A 21,478-nucleotide genomic window follows, 5' to 3' on the forward strand; every position below is an offset into this window, starting at 1 on the left:
TCTATAGAAAAAATAATACTTCTGGAACCAGACTACTGCACTCTATTGAAGTTTTGTGTCTTTTAGTCCATATCTGTTAACTTTGTTAGCAACTGTATGTGGTATTGTATTACTTGCTGATTTTTACAGATTTAAAAAACTCTTCTGGGAAAGTGGACAAAAAATATCTCGCACTATATGGTATAAAGTATAAAGTTCGGGACAGGCATGTTCATCTAATCCTGTCAATCACATTGGAAGGTAAACCCTTCCACCACCCCATCTCCACTCCTGTTTCAACTTCTATTTTAGAAGTCCAATGGAGATACTTAGAGCTCGACTCAGCAGTTATTTTGTAAAAAGTCTTGATATTTGGCAATCAAATAATGAGTAGAGTACGAGATGATGGCTGTATATAACTTCCAGTTCATTCATCACACTGGAAATGGAAATCCTGTTTTCTTTAATAGGATAGGCTTTGGGGCAGCCAAAACATATGATCAGGACAGATCATAGTCTAAGAGACCTGAATTCAGTCATACCACAATTTTGACAAAATATCTAATTACTGTGTTTTGCCATTGCTGGGCTGTTTTCCTTTAAGACAGAAATGTGAAGACGCACCAGCTTTCTAGCCAGTATTTGGGTTAGTTCACTGGTCACACTTGTAATTAGATTCACTGATGTAAAGGGTCAGTACACCTGAAGCTCTCTGACAGTTCAGATCTCTGGAGCAGAACTGCCGCTAAACAGCAGGAGTCAGAGTTTCGTTCCAGACTCACTGGAGAATGCCAGCTCCACTACAGCAATGCATGACTGCTCTTCAGTCACACAGTCTTTCTGTGCTGTACCCTGCATATTTATGGTTATGTTATGGTTTCCTTTGTTAAGTATGCATCGTTTTCAACAAAACTGTGTTTGTTTCACAGCCGATAGCAATAAATCAGATCTAAACAGCTGTTGAACTGTGTAATTATGTGGTTCTGGATTCAGGTCACCTTATTTGAATTAGTAAACAAGACTTTTCTGTGTGCCATTCAAAGTCGGATGTGGGATATTGCAAAGTGGATTTCTAACTTTTGATCATAAAGACATTCCAGAGATAAACAATACCATGCAATGCTAGCATTTGTTTTGCAGGTGTACGAGTATAAACAGAAAAGCTAATTTACCATGTGTTACACACCTGTCTCTGATAACAGACTCATGCAATTTATTTGCTTAAAAGTGAATGTTTATCATTAGCTTTGTATCTCCCTGGATGCAGCTTTGTTTGCATGACTTCATACCAGTGTTTGTGATGCTACTTTGAAACTGTAATTTTGGACCTTCCAGTTCCAGTGTCATGAACGAATCGTTAGCAACATCAACTGTAATTTTTAACATCTCCTTGATCGGATTGCCAAAAGTTGAAACAATTTAAATTAAATTGAATCAAAAGTGCAAAATAACCTTTTATAGTTCCAAGATGATACCTATGCCACTCAATGAATTGAACATGCACCGTAATTCTTTCTAGTAGCACACTACTGTTTGAAGCGTTTATCATTGCATGCATACTGCATACTGTTTTACAAAAAAAAAAAAAAAAAATTATATATATACAGGTGCATCTCAATAAATTAGAATGTCGTGGAAAAGTTCATTTATTTCAGTAATTCAACTCAAATTGTGAAACTCGTGTATTAAATAAATTCAATGCACACAGACTGAAGTAGTTTAAGTCTTTGGTTCTTTTAATTGTGATGATTTTGGCTCACATTTAACAAAAACCCACCAATTCACTATCTCAAAAAATTAGAATATTTTGACATGCCAATCAGCTAATCAACTCAAAACACCTGCAAAGGTTTCCTGAGCCTTCAAAATGGTCTCTCAGTTTGGTTCACTAGGCTACAAAATCATGGGGAAGACTGCTGATCTGACAGTTGTCCAGAAGACAATCATTGACACCCTTCACAAGGAGGGTAAACCACAAACATTCATTGCCATAGAAGCTGGCTGTTCACAGAGTGCTGTATCCAAGCATGTTAACAGAAAGTTGAGTGGAAGGAAAAGTGTGGAAGAAAAAGATGCACAACCAACCGAGAGAACCGCAGCCTTATGATTGTCCAGCAAAATCGATTCAAGAATTTGGGTGAACTTCACAAGGAATGGACTGAGGCTGGGGTCAAGGCATCAAGAGCCACCACACACAGACGTGTCAAGGAATTTGGCTACAGTTGTCGTATTCCTCTTGTTAAGCCACTCCTGAACCACAGACAACGTCAGAGGTGTCTTACCTGGGCTAAGGAGAAGAAGAACTGGACTGTTGCCCAGTGTTCCAAAGTCCTCTTTTCAGATGAGAGCAAGTTTTGTATTTCATTTGGAAACCAAGGTCCTAGAGTCTGGAGGAAGGGTGGAGAAGCTCATAGCCCAAGTTGCTTGAAGTCCAGTGTTAAGTTTCCACAGTCTGTGATGATTTGGGGTGCAATGTCATCTGCTGGTGTTGGTCCATTGTGTTTTTTGAAAACCAAAGTCACTGCACCCGTTTACCAAGAAATTTTGGAGCACTTCATGCTTCCTTCTGCTGACCAGCTTTTTAAAGATGCTGATTTCATTTTCCAGCAGGATTTGGCACCTGCCCACACTGCCAAAAGCACCAAAAGTTGGTTAAATGACCATGGTGTTGGTGTGCTTGACTGGCCAGCAAACTCACCAGACCTGAACCCCATAGAGAATCTATGGGATATTGTCAAGAGGAAAATGAGAAACAAGAGACCAAAAAATGCAGATGAGCTGAAGGCCACTGTCAAAGAAACCTGGGCTTCCATACCACCTCAGCAGTGCCACAAACTGATCACCTCCATGCCACGCCGAATTGAGGCAGTAATTAAAGCAAAAGGAGCCCCTACCAAGTGTTGAGTACATAAACAGTAAATGAACATACTTTCCAGAAGGCCAACAATTCACTAAAACTGTTTTTTTTATTGGTCTTATGATGTATTCTAATTTTTTGAGATAGTGAATTGGTGGGTTTTTGTTAAATGTGAGCCAAAATCATCACAATTAAAAGAACCAAAGACTTAAACTACTTCAGTCTGTGTGCATTGAATTTATTTAATACACGAGTTTCACAATTTGAGTTGAATTACTGAAATAAATGAACTTTTCCACGACATTCTAATTTATTGAGATGCACCTGTATATATATACTTTTATATAAGTAGTAGGTAGTAAACAGTAAATACTGTGCAATATGTAGTAGGGACAATGCAAATTCCATTGCATATGCAGCAGCAATAAGCTGCTATTTTCTTTGTTGCTGAACAGTTGCCTTGGCTGGGACAGCTGAGAATATGGCCTGACTGTGTATCCATATTGTCTGTCTGTCTGTCTCTCCATCAGTGTTGTTTGTTGTTGCTGTGGACACGGATCAGTTGCTATAACAGAATGAATGTGTTTTAGTGAATACTGATGGCAGGTTATTCACTGAATGGCAGCAGTTCAGCTGGACTCTGTGCAACAGCCCACATAGCTGTCTAATGCTTAAGCTGTTTCTCTTTCTCATCATTTTACTGCCCTATATATTTCTGATTCCAGTGAAAAGATAGTGGAAGCAAAGCTTTATGCCTTTTTGTTCATGTAGCTGATGTTGTCTTACCCAGTGAAATTGACTGCACTTTTACACTCAACACTCATAAGTGAATAAATAAATTACGTTTCCTTTTCCTTTGTGACACTGATGTTGATGAGAATGCAGATATGATTGTCTCTTTGGGCACAATCTGTTGAGGTTCATCTTGCAAAATTGTCTTTTGCTGGGAAAAAGTTTAAGGTTCTCTCTTTCTCTCTCTCTCTCTCTCTCTCTCTCTCTCTCACGTGGTGCATGCTGGGAGGTTGTGGGTGAGAGCAGTGTTGGGCGTGAGTGAAGCTGTGAAAGTTCACCTGTTTTTTCAATCTGTTTTTTTTTCTCTCTCTCTATTTCTTTTTGCATGGTTTGGTATTAGTTTAATTTTTGTGAAAAAGTGGGAGTTGTGTAAGAGGATAAGAGGATGGCGTTCCACGTGGAGACGCCATCCATTTCTCTGTGCAATGGCTTTAGGTGTATGCCGGAGGACGGAGTGATGGTGGAGGATGTTCTGGTTGCAGTGGGAGAGAAGGTAGGCCATGAGAATATTTCCTCTGCTTCCAGAATGAATAAAGCCGTAGTCATTTTTTTGAAACAACAACATCTTGTTAATCAAGTGATCGAAAACAGGGCTTGTCATTAAAGATGAATTGGTGGAAGTCACACCACTACATAATACATCTAGTAAAGTAGTGATTTCAAATGTGCCACCGTTCATCTCTGTTGACGTATTAGAGTGTGAATTATTGCGGTTTGGCAAGACTGCGAGTCCGTTCAGAGCGATTTCTCTGGGGTGTAAGAACCCGGCATTGAAGCATGTTATGTCTTTTAGGAGACAGGTTTACATGTTTTTAGAATCACCAGATCGTACACTTAACGTCTCCTTTCATATAAAACATGATGGAGGATCATATATGATTTATGCGACTACCGGGAATTTGTGGTGCTTTGAATGTGATGTCAGCCATAAACGGCAGGTGTGCCTGCACAAAGAGCGTGGACAGGAAAACTTTGGCCCAGGGATAGAGGCTGATGCTCAGGCTACTTCTATACATATGGGTCAGGAGGAGACTTCAGGACCCACGGAGGTGAGACAATCAGAGATTAATATGGATTTAAATGTAGCGGTGAATACTGTAGATGTACCAGTGGTAGCGGCAACAAGTTCAAATACTGATGTCGATGATAATGCTGTTAAAGGTAAAGAACATTTAGTGGTTGAACAGGACAATGAATGTGACGAGAATGTGTTGCCAAGTACTAGTGCTGATCAGTAAGGGTGTGATGCAGAGAAGAGTCGAACAGAATAGCAGAGGATGCTTTGTCAGATGAGTCTGTTTCTATGCAGGATATGGACTCCTGCTCACAGTGTGGGTTTGAAGAGAACTCTCAAGATCCTCAGAAGGATCTCTCTTTGTATACTTTAGATAAAATTGATCAGTTTCTAGATAATACTTTTGGAAAGCAGGTTAATGTTAGGGAATTTTTTCCTGATGTAGAGAAGTTTGTAAAGTCAGTTACATTTCTTCAGAAGACTGTGGGGGTTGATCTTTTGAGCGAAAATAAGCGGTTCCATCTAAAGAAGCACTTAACTGCAGTTAGAAATTATCGAAAAATAGAGAAAAAGAGAACGTCAAAAGTAATTCTGTAATTGACCTTCCATGCATCACATGGTGTCTTTTTCTTTATTTCTGCTCCTTTCTGTCTGTCTGCTCTTTCTTCCAGTTTGTTTTATGGAAGTATTAAGGGTTGGCACACTTAACATTAATGGTGGAAGGGATGAACGTAAGCGTGCTTACAATAGAGCAAAAAAATTTAAATTTTATTTTCCTTCAAGAAACGCATAGCGATACAGTTAATGAAGTTGAGTGGAGAATTTGGTGGAAAGGGCAGTATGTACTTAATCATAAAACAAATGCACCTAAATGCACCTAATGTGGGGCATGAATGAGTTATCTTTTTCAGTATGTTAAGTAATGTTTTAAATCAGTGTTCTGATGGAAATATAATTATGGGAGGTGATTGGAATTGTACTGAAAATGTTACTATTGATCGCACCAATGAGGAACCTCATTTTCAGTCTTCATCTCAATTATCAAAAATAATTAAAGAAATAGATCTTATAGATATGTGGCGGATTAAACATCCACAAGTGAGACAATATACTTAAAATGATGGAAAACAGAGTTAGTGCTGCTCGACTGGATAGGATCTATGTGTCCAATAATTTTAGTAGAAGGATTATTGATTGTTTAATCATTCCAGTAGGGTTCACAGATCATCATTTGGTTTCTCTTACTATAAGTATGTCCAAGTGTATAGAAAAGTCTTCTTATTGGCATTTTAACACTAAACTGCTTCAGGATATTAATTTTTGTAACCATTTTGAAACTTTTTGGCAACAAAGATTGTGTAAAGGCACTTTTGAAAATTTAAAACAGTGGTGGGAAATAGGGAAGACAAATATTAAATTGTTTTGTTTGCAACATACTGCTAATTCCACTAATAAATTAAGAGAAACTATTCAGTTAATTGAGAAGGATATATCAAATATGGAGGTGGATCTAATTAATAGATATGACCCTAATTTGCTTAATAACCTGCAAGAAAATAAAAAGAGAATTGGGGTTGTTTTTAAATGAGAGGGTGAAGGGAGCTCTTGTAAGATCTTGGTTTGTCTCTGTTAATGACATGGATGCCCCTTAGTGCTTATTTTTTTAATTTAGAGCACAAAGTGGCACAACAGAAACAAATGACATTTCTTCGCCTTCCTGATGGGAGGGTGACCAGTAATATTATGGAGATGAGGTGTCATGCAGTGACTTTTTATTCCAGTCTGTATACTGCTGATCATTGTGATACTGATTGTGCCGAACAGCTAACTCAAGACTTGCCTCAAATAGACTCAGACTCCAAGACTGCCTTGGACACTGAGCTGTCTTTTCAAGAACTTACTGCTGCAATTGGTCAGCTTGGTATTGGACAATCTCCTGGTATTGATGGGTTGCCGTCTGAATTTTACAAGCGATTCTGGAACTGTTTTGGTGAAGATTTATATGAGGTTTTCTGTGAATGCAGCAAAGATGGTTATTTGCCTATACCCTGTCGATGTGATGCTTAATCTTTATTACCAAAAAAGGGGGATTTACCTCTTTTAAAAAATTGGAGACCTGTTGCATTACTGACCACTGATTATAAAATTTTGTCTAAGTGTCTTACTAACAGACTTAAAAATTATCTAAACTTAATTGTACAAAAATATCAAACTTATTGTATTCCAGAGAGAGTGATCATGGATAACTTGTTATTAATTCGGGACATTTTAGACATTTGTAAAGGTTTTGAAATGAAAGTTGGTATAATTTCTTTAGATCAAGAAAAAGCCTTCGATCAGGCTGATCATTGTTATCTTTTTGATGTCTCTCTCTCTCTCTCTCTCTCTTCATAACAGGAACTTCTGTGCCTATATCGTTCAGAAGAATGTCACCTGTGTGATGCAGGATGGAGTGGCCACCTATGTCAAACCTGAGTACACTACAAAGTGCCTGTGGGGACAGAAATGCCCTGTGGTCATGTAAGTAATCTTTGCATGGAAATGTCATAATAATGGTGAATGCCATATTTTAATGTCACAGCAAAATTCAGATACAAATGGAAAGTTTAAGATAACAGGATAAAGATTTGATCTTAAAAACTGAATGTGAAGATTGATAAAGGTGTTATAAATGTGTTTGATCACAATATGGTAAAAAGACAAGGAAATGGTATTCCTGCAACTAAAACTGTTGAATTATGGTTTCATGCTGTTAATAACCTGATTGATACTCACTTTATATTTGCACACTGAAGTCTATATGACGTTAGCGAATTTGGCTTGAATCATAAACTTGAGTGTTTTTGAGTTGCCCTCTAGTGATAAATACTGTTCACTATCAAGTGAAACTTTTTGCCTAGATTCAGTGAGCAAAAGAACATCAGGGGCATAGATGGAAAAAAGTGAGGTTTATGGCCCATCAGTTATGATGGCTGCTACACCTCTGGTGTTATATGTCATTTATCATCTAGAATTTTCATTCAGCTGGAAAATTAAGCCATAATTGCAGAAATTTACCAGGAAAAAAACTGACTCAAGGGGTTTCACTCATAATACATGGCAAGAATGAATGTCTTTATAAATTGTCCATATAACCATTCTTCCATATATGTTTGCATTCAATTCAATTGAATGTGACAAGACATATAATCGGATAAAAGAAAAGAGGGTGGAGTTGCATCAGTAGTCTTAAGCATGAATATCAGTACATAGAAATCATGAAGCAATATGAGAATCACTTCACTGATTTGGTGATAGGGTGCAGTAGTGTAGTGTCTAAAGCTCAGGCTCGTTAAGAAGATGATTATTGAGTCAATCCCCTCAAAGAGCAAGCCATGAAATATCACCCTGGGTCATGTGCCATTTAGAATTGAGAATGCCTTTTGATTTCCAGTTCACTTGCTTAATTTGAATTAAGTGTGGATTCAGAATTGTAATGAGTTGGAATATAAGGAATTAGAAAATAATTTGGAATGTACTGTAATGCAAAAACATGTATTTAACTGCTGTAAGTGTTGTTTTCAATCACACATTTCAATAATAATTGGTGGATATTTTGTGGTGCTGTATGCAGAGTTGGGTTACTCAAGTCTGAATTTTAAGTTGATGGGCTTGAGTCCAACTATATCCATAAATGGATAGCTGCGACCCTTTAGGGCCGGATTAGCATATGATACTAGCTACACTAGCATATGGACTCCTTTGTGCCCCTGGAATTGAACACAAATGGTTCATGCCCAGGGGCAATGTTACTAATAACAGACAGAAATTTTGAATGTTGTAGGACACTGACTGTGTCCTTTGAGACACAAACTTTTCTTCCTGCAGGGGGCGCTTGACAGAAAACAGAATCCTCCATTCAACCACATTTAAATCGTATAAAATTGGAGACATGTTTACACTGGATAGTAATTTTTATAAACACTGATAAATGCAAGGAGTTTATACCTGTGAAAAAAAAAAATCAGCCTCAGCCATACCTAGGAAAGCATTAAATTCGTCATCCAGTACTAATAAACGACTGTGACTGGCCCATCCTGGCCAGCCCTGAGAAAAGTAGCAGGTACCACGTGACAGCTTCGTCAACATGCTGCTTCGGTAGAGGTCTGGAACTCTGGAATAATTGTGAATAATTCACACCTGATTAATTATACTGAAAAACTGTAATAGCCATTGAAATAATAAAGGACCTAAGATGCCGTTGCGTGGTGCCCCCTGGACGCAGTGCCCCTGGGCACGTGCCCAATTCTGCATATGGTTAATCCGGTCCTGCCGACCCTAATATTAACAATTTTTTTCTTAGTTGTGAAGGTTTATAATTTAAATTCGGATTCATTAACTTATTCACTCGGACTCGGACTAGGACTTGGATTCAACTTTGACTCGACGCTGTTATGGACATGATCTTGAGACCATCGACCCCTTTTGGACATGAACTTGATTGGTTAAAGACCAAGGCCCATTTACAAGAAACCCCTTGAGATCTTAGCTTAAGGATTTTCTTGGTCTTGACTTGGACTTGACTAAGGTGGACACTACTGTATGGCAAATCTAAATTCTGTGTGGATGGCTAATTATTTTGATATTTGACAAACTGTGAATTGTATTATTGGTACCAGGGAATAAATAAGCATCATTTCTCTAAATAAAAGATTTAATTATTTATTATTTTGTCACAAATTTGTCTATGTGTTGCAATTCAGTAAATTCCTCTTCCTGTCATTCGATTCAAATTACCACTAAGGGGAGGTCATGTGACACCAATTTTTGATTATTTTCATGTTATAATTTGGTGAAATTTGATACACCCAGTTACACATTTGCTCTTTGAGGCAAAACATGGCAAAGAAGTCAAAATCCTCAGGCTCTGGAGTCATTAGAAGACCCTTACGTGTTCAGGATGAAAGCCCCGACAGGCCTACAGACCGGGGACTCGATTTGGATGGCGCAGCGGGAGAGGTGATCCAGCGTCAGTTTTCCAACATTTTGGTGATGTTGACGAAGGTTCTTGCTGACTTGGAGGATCTCGTTGTAATACGTCGATCGATTACGGCGATGAAAATAAAATTCTCTGAGACAGTTACAAGAGTGACTGATGTTGAGAGACGAATCGATTTTCTGGAATCTTCGGAGAGGGAATTAACCGCTAATCCGCCCGTGACCAAAGTTGATTTGGAACATCTTGAAAAGCTTGAAGATCTTGAGAATAGAAGCTGCAGGAATAATGTTCGAATTGTTGGAATTCCTGAGCATGAGGAGGGCAGAGATATGGTGAAATTTCTAGACGAGCTTTTCCCGAGTCTGCTCGATATAACAGGCCACAATCTGGAAATTGAGCGAGCTCACAGAGTCCCTGCTCGGAGATCTGCTGAGGGAGACAGGCCCCAATTGATTATGGCCAGATTTCTGAGATCATCCGATAAAGATCTTGTGTTGCGCCAGGCGAGGAGCAAAGGGAAGCTTTCTTGGAAGAACCATAATATTTTCTTGTTCCCGGACTTTGCAAACTCGACAAGAGAGAAACACGATTGGTTCAAGGAATGCAAGAAATTCTTACATCAGAAAAAGATCACTTTTGTTCCCGGCCAAACTGAGAATACAAATGAAGGTCGGTCGCAAAATATTTATATGTCCCAATCAGGCAATGTCTTTTATTGAATCAATGGCTGAGTAAACTGCGTTAGCTCTGCCGAGCGGCTGGAGCTTGTTTTATGAATAACACTTTTCCTTAAAGAAACTTTTGCATTGATGAAAGATTACTTTTGCATTGAAGTTCCCAGCCAGTTTGAGAGTGGACACTATGGATGACCGCAAAATATCTACATGCTCACACAAAGGATGTCTTTTATAAAGTTGTCGGATTGTGTAAGTCGTGGTATATACGTTTATGCGGCCTCCGAGTGAATTGACTCGACCATCCGGGGAACCGGGATGCCGGTTTTGTTTCATTTTGTATTGGTTCTGCCTAGCAGCTGGAGCTTGTTCTGTTGAATAACACTCCTTTGGAACAACTGTGGATTAATCTGTTCATTCTTTGTGCTTATTCCTCCTGCTGGCTGTACTTTGTTTTGTTGAGTATTTTTACAGGACATTGGAATGATTACGTCATCCGCTGAACTCATAACATCCGGCTCACTGAACATTCGTTTGTCTGTCCGAGGAATCTGAACAGTTTTGTATCAGCTGGAATTTGTTTTGTGGAAGATCACACCTTTGAGACAGTTCTGTAATTTAATCTAAATGTCCTTTGTGTTCATTTTTCCTATTGACTGGGCTTATTTTACAAAGTATTTTCTGTTATGTAATTTTGCCTCACAAATTTGTGAGGCAAAATTGAGCAATCCGATGGCAAAGTTGTCACGGGGGCTCGTGGGATTTCATGGACCTTTTGAGTTTAGAGGGATTGTCGCCGGTTGGCGCTTTTGTGCGCAGGGTTAATGCGCACGTTTTTCTTTTTTCTGCTTGTTTTGTTCAGGGGGAAGTTCGGGGTTTGATTGTTTCACTAATGGGGAATGTGGTCTGTATCATTCTGTTTTTGACACACAATTTATTTTTTCTACTATATCAAAATGTAAAATGTTAATATGAGTGTACTATCTCTCTCCACATAGAATGTAAATGGGTTGGGGCACCCCATAAAAAGAAGGAAGGTTATTACTTTTATTAAACGTAAGTAATATGATATAGTGTTTCTTCAAGAAACACATCTCTCCCCACAGGAAGCTGAAAAAATTGCAAAGATATGGGGTGGACATGTTTTTTTTAGTGCTGGCACAAGTAAGAGCAAGGGAGTCATTATATTTGTAAATAAACATCTACAATTCATATTTCTCAAACAGATTAAAGATAAATTAGGAAGAGTCATTATTGTTTTAGCTGAAATTCAAGGGTAAAGATTGATTTTGGCTAATATTTACGCACCTAACGCTGATGATCAGGGCTTTTTTATAGATCTTGAAGGGATGCTGCAAGCCGCTGGCACCCCTCATGATATAATATTGGGAGGAGACTTTAATCTTTTGATGGACTCAGTCCTTGATCATAGAGAAGCAAAAGTGTGTAAAACGCCTAGAGCAACATTGACGCTTCACAGGATGTATAAAAGTCTTACGGATATTTGGAGACTATTGAACCTATCCAGTAGGGACTATAAATTTTTTTCATCAGTCCATAAAATTTATTTTAGAATAGATTTTTTTTTATATATCCAAATCCCTCATTTCATCTGTTGTTGATTGCTCAATTGGAAATATCTTAGTCTCAGATCACGTTCTGGTGAGTTTAGAGGTGTTGCCATATACAGAGAAAAAGAAATAATATAGTTGGTGCCTTAATGTATCCCTTTTGCAAAATCCTGATTTCCAATAAATGTTAAAGACTGAAATCAGTGTTTATATGGAGACCAACTGGTCCTCAGTATCCTCTGTGGGCGTGGCTTGGGAGGCACTTAAGGCAGTTCTTAGGGGTCGGATCATACAGTATGCCTCATTCATTAAAAAAATCCAAAGCACAAGAACTTGTGGAGTTGGAAGGAAATATTAAAAGTGCCGAGGCAGAGCTGAAGCACCGTATGTCATCTGATGGCCTCAGAGAATTGACCCGATTGAAATATAGATATAATACTATTTTGTCACGGAAAGTGGAGTTTTGGTTATTCAGGGCAAGAGTCGGGGGACAAAACAGGAAAACTTTTGGCTAGATATATAAAGCAGAGAGAGTCTTTTTCTACCATTCCCTCAGTGAAATCTGCTGGTGGTGAAATATTTACCTCGGCCATTGATATTAATAATGCTTTTAAAGAATTCTATTTTGATCTCTATAGTTCCACATCTTCATCCACTGATGAAGATATTAGGAACTTTGTGGAACCATTAGATCTCCCTAAACTGACGACTGTGCAAAAAAATTCTCTTGATTCTGAGATAACCTTGGAGTAGCTTGATGAGGTAATTAAGGCCTTGCCTACAGGCAAGGCTCCAGGGCCTGACGGCTTTTCCTCCAAGTTTTTCAAATCTTATGCTACAGAAGTGGCTCCACTTTTGTTAGAAGATCATACGGAATCATTAAAGAACAGAAAGCTTCCGCCAACCATGACACAAGCCCGGATCAGTCTGATTCTAAAAAAGGACAAAGATCCAAGCGAGTGTAAAAGTTACTGCCCAATTTCCCTGATCCAGTTAGATGTAAACATTTTGTCCAAAATTCTGGCTAATCGATTAAGTAAAGTTATGACGTCACTTATACATATAGATCAGGTGGGGTTTATTCGAGGCTGTAGCTCTTCTGATAATATTAGGCGTCTCATCAATATCATGTGGTCAGTAGCGAATGATCAATCTCCGGTCACTGCCATCTCTCTTGACACCGAAAAGGCATTTGATATGGTAGAATGGGATTATCTTTTTAAGATTTTGGAAAGGTATGGGTTCGGGAGTACATTTATTGGTTGGATTAAGTTATTTTATAGACACCCTGTAGCAGCGGTACAAACAAATGGGTTAATTTCAGATTATTTTACTCTGGATGGGGCACCCGGCAGGGTTGCCCTCTTTCCCCATTATTGTTCTGTCTTGCCCTGGAACCATTAGCAGCCACGATAAGAAAGGAGGATGATTTTCCAGGGGTGACGGCGGGAGGTGTGGCGCATAAGCTTCTGCTTAACGTAGATGATATTTTATTATTCGTCTCCGACCCCACTAGATCTATGCCTTGCCTCCACAGAATTATTAACTCCTTTTCCAAATTCACAGGATACAAAGTCAATTGGTCTAAATCCGAAGCTTTGGCTTTGACAGTGTACTGTCTAGTAACGGCCTTCCAGCCGGGTGCCTTCCAGTGGCCCAAACAGGTCATTAAGTATTTAGGAATTTTATTCCCAGCAAATTTGTCTGATTTAGTCAGAGTTAATTTTGATCCCTTAATAAAAAGGTTTTTGAATGATGTGGATAGATGGGCTTCATTACATTTATCGACGATTGGGAAGGTTAATGTTATTAAAATGAATTGTATTCCAAAATTCAACTACCTGCTTCAGTCTCTCCCTGTAGATGTCCCCCTCTTATTTCAAGCAATTTGATAGCATAGCGAAGTCCTTCATTTGGAATGGTAAGCGTCCCAGGTTAAATTTAAATAAGTAACATAGGCCGATTGACAAAGGTGGGTTAGGCCTACCCAAGATTTTGTTTTATTATTATGCATTCAGTCTTCGACATTTGGCTCATTGGTCACTTCCACCTGAGAGAGCTCCTCCCTGGTTTTGCATTGAAAAGGAAGTTCTTGCCCCTATCTCGCCACTGTAAAGCCTTACGATTAAACTAGCTGGAGAGGTTAAGTCGCACCCCGTTATTTTGCATTTGCACTCGATATGGACAAAAGTGTCCAGAGTGTTTAATTCTGATATTTATTTAAACGTAGCCTCGAGCATATGGCTGAACCCTAAACTATGTATTAATAAGTCCCCTTTCTGTTGGTCAGATTGGATTGTAAGGGGGGTTAATACATTTGGTGACCTATATGAGAGTGGAGTATTGAGATCTTTTGAAAATTTTATTCAACATTTTGGGATTCCCAGATCTCAATTTTATAAGTATTTACAGCTGTGCCACCTGCTCTGCTCTGTTTTTGGGAGTAGCATACACCCCCCTAGAGCAGCAGATACTCTGGAAGTGGTGATTGCTGCTTTTGGGAAGGGTCATGAGGCATCAGTGACCCTGTTAATTCAGAGTCTGGGGGATGGAGCTTTAAATTCTCTCAAAAGATTATGGCAGCAAGATTTAAATTTGTTATTGGAGGAGGGAGTGTGGGCAAGGATTCTAAAAAACATAAAGTCTGCATCTAGAGATGCAAGGGTTCGCCTTATGCAATTTAAGATTTTACATAGATTTTATTGGACCCCCTCTAGATTGTATAGGCTTGGTATTAAGGACACACCCATCTGCTGGTGATGCCATTCTGAAGATGAAAACACCATCCATGTTTTTTGGGGGTGCCGTAAGATCCAATAATTTTGGCTGAAGGTGCAAAGTTTTGTGTGTGATGTGTTGGGCACTCAGGTCTCATTCTGCCCCAGACTCTGGATTTTGGGAGATAGGGAGGTCATGGATTTGGAGGATACGTACATGAAGGACTGGGTTTTGACCAGTGTGATGATTGGTAGGCAGGTTATTTTGAGGAGTTGGAAGTCGGATGGAGCATCCTCGTTCCCGGAGTGGTGCGCGGAGATGGGGAGGGTGGCTGCATTTTAGGAGGGGTTGAGCATAAGGATGGGGGTTAGGGAATCTTACAATAAGAAATGGGGCAATTATTTAGCATTTTTGAGGGAATCTCGAGGAGGGGCGGTGGAGGGAGTAATTTAGAGTTTAGTTTTTTATTTTTTTATTATTATTATACTTGATTATTGTATTTTATTTTATGTTGTTGTTTTAGTTTTGTTTTAGTTTTTTTCTGTGTGTGTGTCTATATTCTATTGACCACAGGGGTGTTCGTGGGGGGGTCAGGGTGGGTTGAGAGTTTGGTAGGGGGAGGGGATATAGTGGGGGTTTAATGTTTAAAGTGTTTGATTCATTATATATATGTTGTTGTATTTTTTGTGTTAATTTATGAATCAATAAAAATGTTAATAACAAATTCCCACTAAGGAATAGAATAAAGTCAGTTTTGTAACACTTGATTTTACAGTGTCCGTGTTACACATATTACAGGTTACTATTATTAATTACTATAGAAAAATCAATAACAATATGTAAAATCAAGCAGCTCTAAAAAATGACTACACAGTAAATACATGTAGTTCATTAGTATTACTCAGTAATTACCTATGTGAAATACACAGTAACATGAATACTGTAGAATAAAGTGTGACCATCAGTTCTCACATTCTGAATATTGCCTAACACAAGAAACTGAAGCTTAGTTGCTCCAGGAGTACCTTATGAGATAAGATAAGATAGTTTGGATAAAAGCTTCTGCTACAGTAAATGACTAAACATTATTATTAAATTCTATAATGTATGTACTAAAACTAAACAGGCTATGGTAAAAATCAGAGGTCATGAAGACAGTAAGTATATCCTGTTTATGGCATTAAACATTAGTATTTCTCCCTGCAGGTATCGAACTCTCTTCAAACCGCAGTATAAAATCGGCCATAAAACCATCACTGAACTGGAGTGGCGCTGTTGCCCAGGTTACTCTGGAGAGAACTGCATTGATGGGCCAACCTCCCTCCCTGATGGCATGATGCCCTTAACGGGCTCTCTTCCTCGGCCAGGGATGAAGGGTTACCCCCGGGGTCACCCCAAGATACCCTCTGACCCTAGACTCATTCCTGTATCAGGCCTGGATCCTGGAAAACCCTTCCCTTTCCCTGGAGGTCACCCTGACAACAAACCCATCCCTAGTGGATACCTGCCACCTGAAAATCCCAAAACAAGTTATGGTAAATAAATACATTTACATTTATGCATTTGGCAGACGCTTTTATCCAAAGTGACTTACAGTTCACTTATTACAGGGACAATCCCCCCAGAGCAACCTGGAGTTAAGTGGCTTGCTCAAGGACACAGTGGTGGTGGCTGTGGGGATTGAACCAGCAACTTTCTGCTTACCAGTTGTGTGCTTTAGCCCACTACAACACCACCACAAATGACATAATGAAATAAATGACATGAAACAAATGAATGTGCCACTATAATTAGTGTCACTGTATTTCCTATTGAGGACATTGAGGTGGAACATATCAAAAGGCACGTCCCTGTTTTTAAATAGCCAATAGCCTTTAAGTTACACCACATCCGTGAACATGATTTACTGCTTGCTATTGCTAGCCAAAGGGAGGGACATTCTCATTCTATAGAGAATTTTATTGGGCAAAAATGTGTATGCAACCTGAGTGCAAGATGATGTCAACAATACTTCTGGTCCGTTTTCTAAGAAGAAACATTTTAAATGCATATAACTGCTAAAAGTTTATTTTGTCAACATTTAGAAGTACACTAGCACATGGATAACGTCAAAGACAACTGACATGGACAACAAGCCACAAAATTCCAAATTTGGTTTCATGGGGTCTTTAATAATCAATTATTTTAACATTAACTGGGTAGGGTAAAGTCTAGTAATCTTACAATATGGTAAACTACAGGTACATACATTTTCCTTGTTTCTTTTCTGCCCTAGGGTCAATGATCTACACATTTCTCATTTGCTAAATTTAGTTCTGAAAGGTTTAAATGTTATTTCTCACTTCCTTCAAGGTCCTAAGGTGGGAGTCTCTGATGAGCACCTGGACCGCATTGAGGAAAATCTTCGCAGACTCTCTCAAAGTCTGGACACATTGAACGGCATGGTGGTTGGTATGGAAGAGCGTCTACGTGTCTCTCTTCGAGAGGACACAAAAAAGATGCTGACCTCCTTGCTCAGTGGTGCCCCCCGGCTCCTGGATACCTCTGTGGGTTTCGGCCTGATCCCAGAGGGTGCGCCAAATGGCTTAGATGGTGATAAGAGTTTCCCTGGCTTTGGAGAGTTAGTGGGGATGGTGACGGAGGTCAAAGATGATCTCAAGGTAAAGAGTGACATACTGGACGAGATCCGTGGCATGGTAATGGGACACGATGGCCAGCTCAGGAGGCTGATGGATGGTGCCACAGGGAGACCTGTCCCTGGAGGAGATCAGCGACATCTGGAAGAACTATTGGATGCCAGATTGGCTGGAGTGAGGGAAGAGGTTCTTGATGGCTTTGAGAAGAGATTGTCAGGTCTGGAGAACCACTGTGATGAGAGAATTGGTCAGGTGGGTTGTTCATTGAAGTTCATGTTAAACACTTCAACCCAAATATAGGCATTCAGCATTAAGAATAAACTGAACCTAATTATCCCCCGCCTTCCCTTCCAAAAAATAAATTGAGGTAAGAGCATCAGTTATAGTACAATGTTGACCTTATCCTTTCAGTTTTTGTGGAGCATAACATTCTTTTTGTGTCTCACCTCAGGTCCAGCAGCACTGTCATAAGGAGCATCTAAAGGGTCATGAGCAGATCCAACAGTCACTGGACGGCCATGAAACAGGCCTGAGGAAAGAGCTGGGTGAGCTGCAGGCACAGATCCAAGGTTTGACCGTGACCGAGAGCTGCTGCGGTGAGATAAACAGCCTGACCCAGCGGATGTTTCTGGTGGAAGAATCTGTTACAGGTCTGACTGAGTCCCAGAGGCAGTTACAAGTGGACCTGACCCACCAGACCCTCCATATAGAGACCTTATTGGAGACCCGGCTAGTGGACATGGAGGGCAGGATTAATGGCTCTGAACATGTTGAACACAATGGGATTGGACCTGGCTTCAGCTCCCTGGATGGATTTAAGGCCTTGTTGGATGATAAGCTAAATACATTGGAGCGACGTTTGTTTGTGGCAGTAGAGGAGTTGAGCAATGCCACGGCCCCAGCGCTGCTGGAGGGGCAAGTGGTGCCGGCACTTGAGACAGAGATCGACAGCATTCGGAGAAGAGTTGAGGTGAATTTGGATGGAATGCAGAAGCAGATGTCGGCTCTAGAGCTCCTCTGCTCCTCTGCTTGCTCCCCTGCTTCTAGCCCCGAGACAGCCCTCATCCAGACCGGGATAGAGGACTGTAAGGAAAACAAGAAGAACGTGATGGATCGCCTGGACTTACATTCAAACAAGCTGGACCATCTCAACCGCACCTTGCAGGGTCTCCTAATGCAGCTCTCCCAACAGGACATAGAGGGCTCCATCCAGGGGGAAATCACGCTCCTGAAGATCAATGTCAACTCTGTCAATCGTACTTTGAAGGGTCTACGTGATTCGGTCAACTTGTTTGCACAAGAAGTGGGACAGGTGAATTCCACTTGGCAGGAACGGGAAAACAGGTTGGTTACACAAGTCCAAGGCATTTCGGATATAGTGGAGCACCAGACATCTATGCTTGGGGCCGGGGAGCGGAGGCTGATCCAGCTCAAGGCGGAACTCCAGAGTTTGCGGCGAAGGTTAGCTGGGGAGCTACAAGGTTGTCATACCACAACACTGGGAATGCAACGGGACGTGTTAGGTGTGGAAAGTCGAATTACCCAGGTAGAAGGACAGTGCGGAAGCCTTGGCGAGCTAGCTGATGACCTTGAGAGAATCCGTAGTGAACTAGAGAGACATTCAGATGCCTATCTGGCTCAGGTCAATGGGACGCTGGTCAGCCACTCGGAGCAGCTGGTCCAACTGAAGGACGGTCTCAAAGACTGCTTGAGCAAAACAGATAATCAGTAACACTTCCTGTACAGAAACACAGCAAGGCCTGAGGTTGTACAAATAGGCAATATTTTTGTCCTCTCAGCAGGGCATTTTGTCTCTTAATTCTTTGTTTTAAGCATATTTTAAGCTGATATACTTTTTTAACTTATATGAAGAAAGCGTGATTACATTATGAAATGTGTTTATTAAATGAAATAACAAATCTGAATAAAAAAGGAAAGCAAATGTTTCAAAACTATGAAGCTGCTACGGGTTTCTACTGGCAGGTACTGTCCACTACCTTCTCATCTCAACAGCTGAGTCATCTCCTGATTTAATTACTGTATTATAACACAAACAAAGCTATACATTTTTATAAACATTTGTTGCGTGTGAAAAGTTTTGTTTAAAAAAAAAAATTCTCATTATCAAAATGCTGTTTTCTAAGAGATTATAATTTTTCCATGAATAAAAGTGGGTTGTGTGAAACAAATAAAAAAGTTTGTAAGCTATTTGATATTCTTCTTTTTTTTTCTCTCTCTCTCCTATTTTGTTTGTTGTAAAAGTTCCAGTTATGACCATCCACAAATAACTCAAATACACCAATGACATAGAGGGAATTGTTTATTGTACTATAATATGTTTATTGTATATTTATTTGCATAAATATATTTCCATCTTATTTCCATATTCATATCCATATATGTTTTTAGTCCATATTCCATTCTCTTATTCCTGGTGATCTAGTCTTTTGTATTAGAAATATAATTTCAAATGTTAATCCAAACTCAAGCGAATCTGTCCTTACGTTTATGCCACTTTTCTACACTTCGTGCTATTAATAAGCAATGACGGCAATGATGGCATTGTGTTTTGGCCTCAGACAGAGACACAGGATGTCCCTGAGCTGGGCTGTAATACCACCCACTGTTTTAACAAGGCCACTAGCATCTGCAGGGCAAACAGTGTGTGAGAAATGAGTGTGTCAATATTTGTTTGAGAAACATGTGTTTATATTAAAATATATGAATATCGCTCAACTGGAAAGAGTGCAATCATGGTTTATCATTATGTTATAACTAGTAAACCTGCTCTTGGACTTATATGGCCTGCTGGAAGCAAGAACAAATTCTCTCTGAGACATTATAAGCTCTCCTCATTTTATTTGATCACACACACACATTGATCTGATCCGAAGCTTTTTTTTTATTTTTGGCAGTCCGATCAAATAATGAGTCAAGACAGAGATCTGATAACTTTCACTTCTTTCATCACACTGGAAATGGAAGGTCATGTCAAGTGCACTGCATTGGGGGATACAGTCTTTCTCACAGGATATTTGCATACTGTACAAGGTATCTTTACTGCATATTACAGAAATAGTACAAGTAGTATGGTAGTATGCTATTCTGAACACACAATAGCCATACAGAAATAGGTATTCTGCACACATTACATAATGAACTGCAGAAATAGTAAAGAGTAGTTTAGCAGTATGCGAGAAAGGACGACAGAATTGTCAGTTTGGGGTGAACTAATCCTGTAAATATTTATTTTATATATATTTCATTTTCATACACTGAGTGTCTCTTACTTTCAGCCGAGAAACTAAGTCAGCCAAACATTTCTCTCACCATGTGTCATATCGTCCAGTCTCATCTGCCATGTTATAGAGATGTTACATTGACAATGAAGCAGTGTGTATTCACAGAGAAATTGTCCTTTTAGCATGCCTAAAAATAACGCTTCCCGTTTAACAGCATTGTGCTCCTGTGCTTCTTTTCAGCAGACAGCTGTGCAGACTCAAAGAGCCACAGTAAAAAGAAAGATCATGACTGTGTCAAAGAGGAAATAAGAAATGATGAATTTGAATATTCCGGGTTCAACACAAGTTAAGCTCAATCAACAGCACGTGTGGAAAAAATTGATTACCACAATAAATAAATAAATATTTCAATTCGTCCCTTTTTTAAAAAAAAAAAAAAAAAAAAAAAAAAAAAAAGAAGAAAAATCGAGGTTAAAGTAAGTCACTTACAATGGAAGTGAATGGGGTCAGTTTTTGAAGGGTTTAAAGGCAGAAATGTGAAGCTTATAATTTTATAAAAGCACTTACATGAATTCTTCTGTTAAAACTCATGTATTATTTGAACTGTAAATTTCTTTAAATTGTCATTTTTATAGTCATTTTAAGGTTTTAGGGTTTGTTGACGTTACATCGTCATGACAATGAAGTTGTAAAATTGGCTATAACTTTACACAGATACGGTTAAAAAGTGATTTTATCCCACTAAAATCTAGTTTACACATATTGTTTACGTCTTGTGTCTATACTTTTGAAACAGTGAGTATTTTAACATTCAAAAATTGGCCCCATTGACTTCCATTGTAAGTGCCGATTTTTGCTTTTTATTTAAAGAAATAAATTTTTGTGGTGATCAATATTATGCCACAAATGCTGTCAATTGAGCTTCACTTGTATTGAACCCGGAATATTCCTTCAAGCCAAGTCATTCTGTTTGGTGGCGCAGAAATCACACATTTCATCATTAATAACTGAGCATG

The 21,478-nt window shown here is 39.3% G+C and overlaps 1 protein-coding gene across 1 annotated transcript in view; it reads left to right on the forward strand.

Annotated features, from left to right (window-relative positions):
• LOC127418894 (EMILIN-3-like) overlaps positions 1–19,397 on the forward strand; it is a 42,842-nt gene extending 23,445 nt beyond the window's left edge. The window contains exons 2-5 of the mRNA XM_051659790.1: positions 7,041–7,163; positions 15,791–16,119; positions 16,937–17,472; positions 17,672–19,397. Coding sequence (XP_051515750.1) covers positions 7,041–7,163; positions 15,791–16,119; positions 16,937–17,472; positions 17,672–18,952 — 2,269 coding nt within the window. The 3' untranslated portion in view covers positions 18,953–19,397. The remainder of the gene's footprint in view (positions 1–7,040; positions 7,164–15,790; positions 16,120–16,936; positions 17,473–17,671) is intronic.
• Positions 19,398–21,478: the final 2,081 nt, after the last annotated feature.

This window comes from Myxocyprinus asiaticus, chromosome 28 (genome assembly GCF_019703515.2).
Source record: "Myxocyprinus asiaticus isolate MX2 ecotype Aquarium Trade chromosome 28, UBuf_Myxa_2, whole genome shotgun sequence".
Taxonomy (NCBI): domain Eukaryota; kingdom Metazoa; phylum Chordata; class Actinopteri; order Cypriniformes; family Catostomidae; genus Myxocyprinus; species Myxocyprinus asiaticus.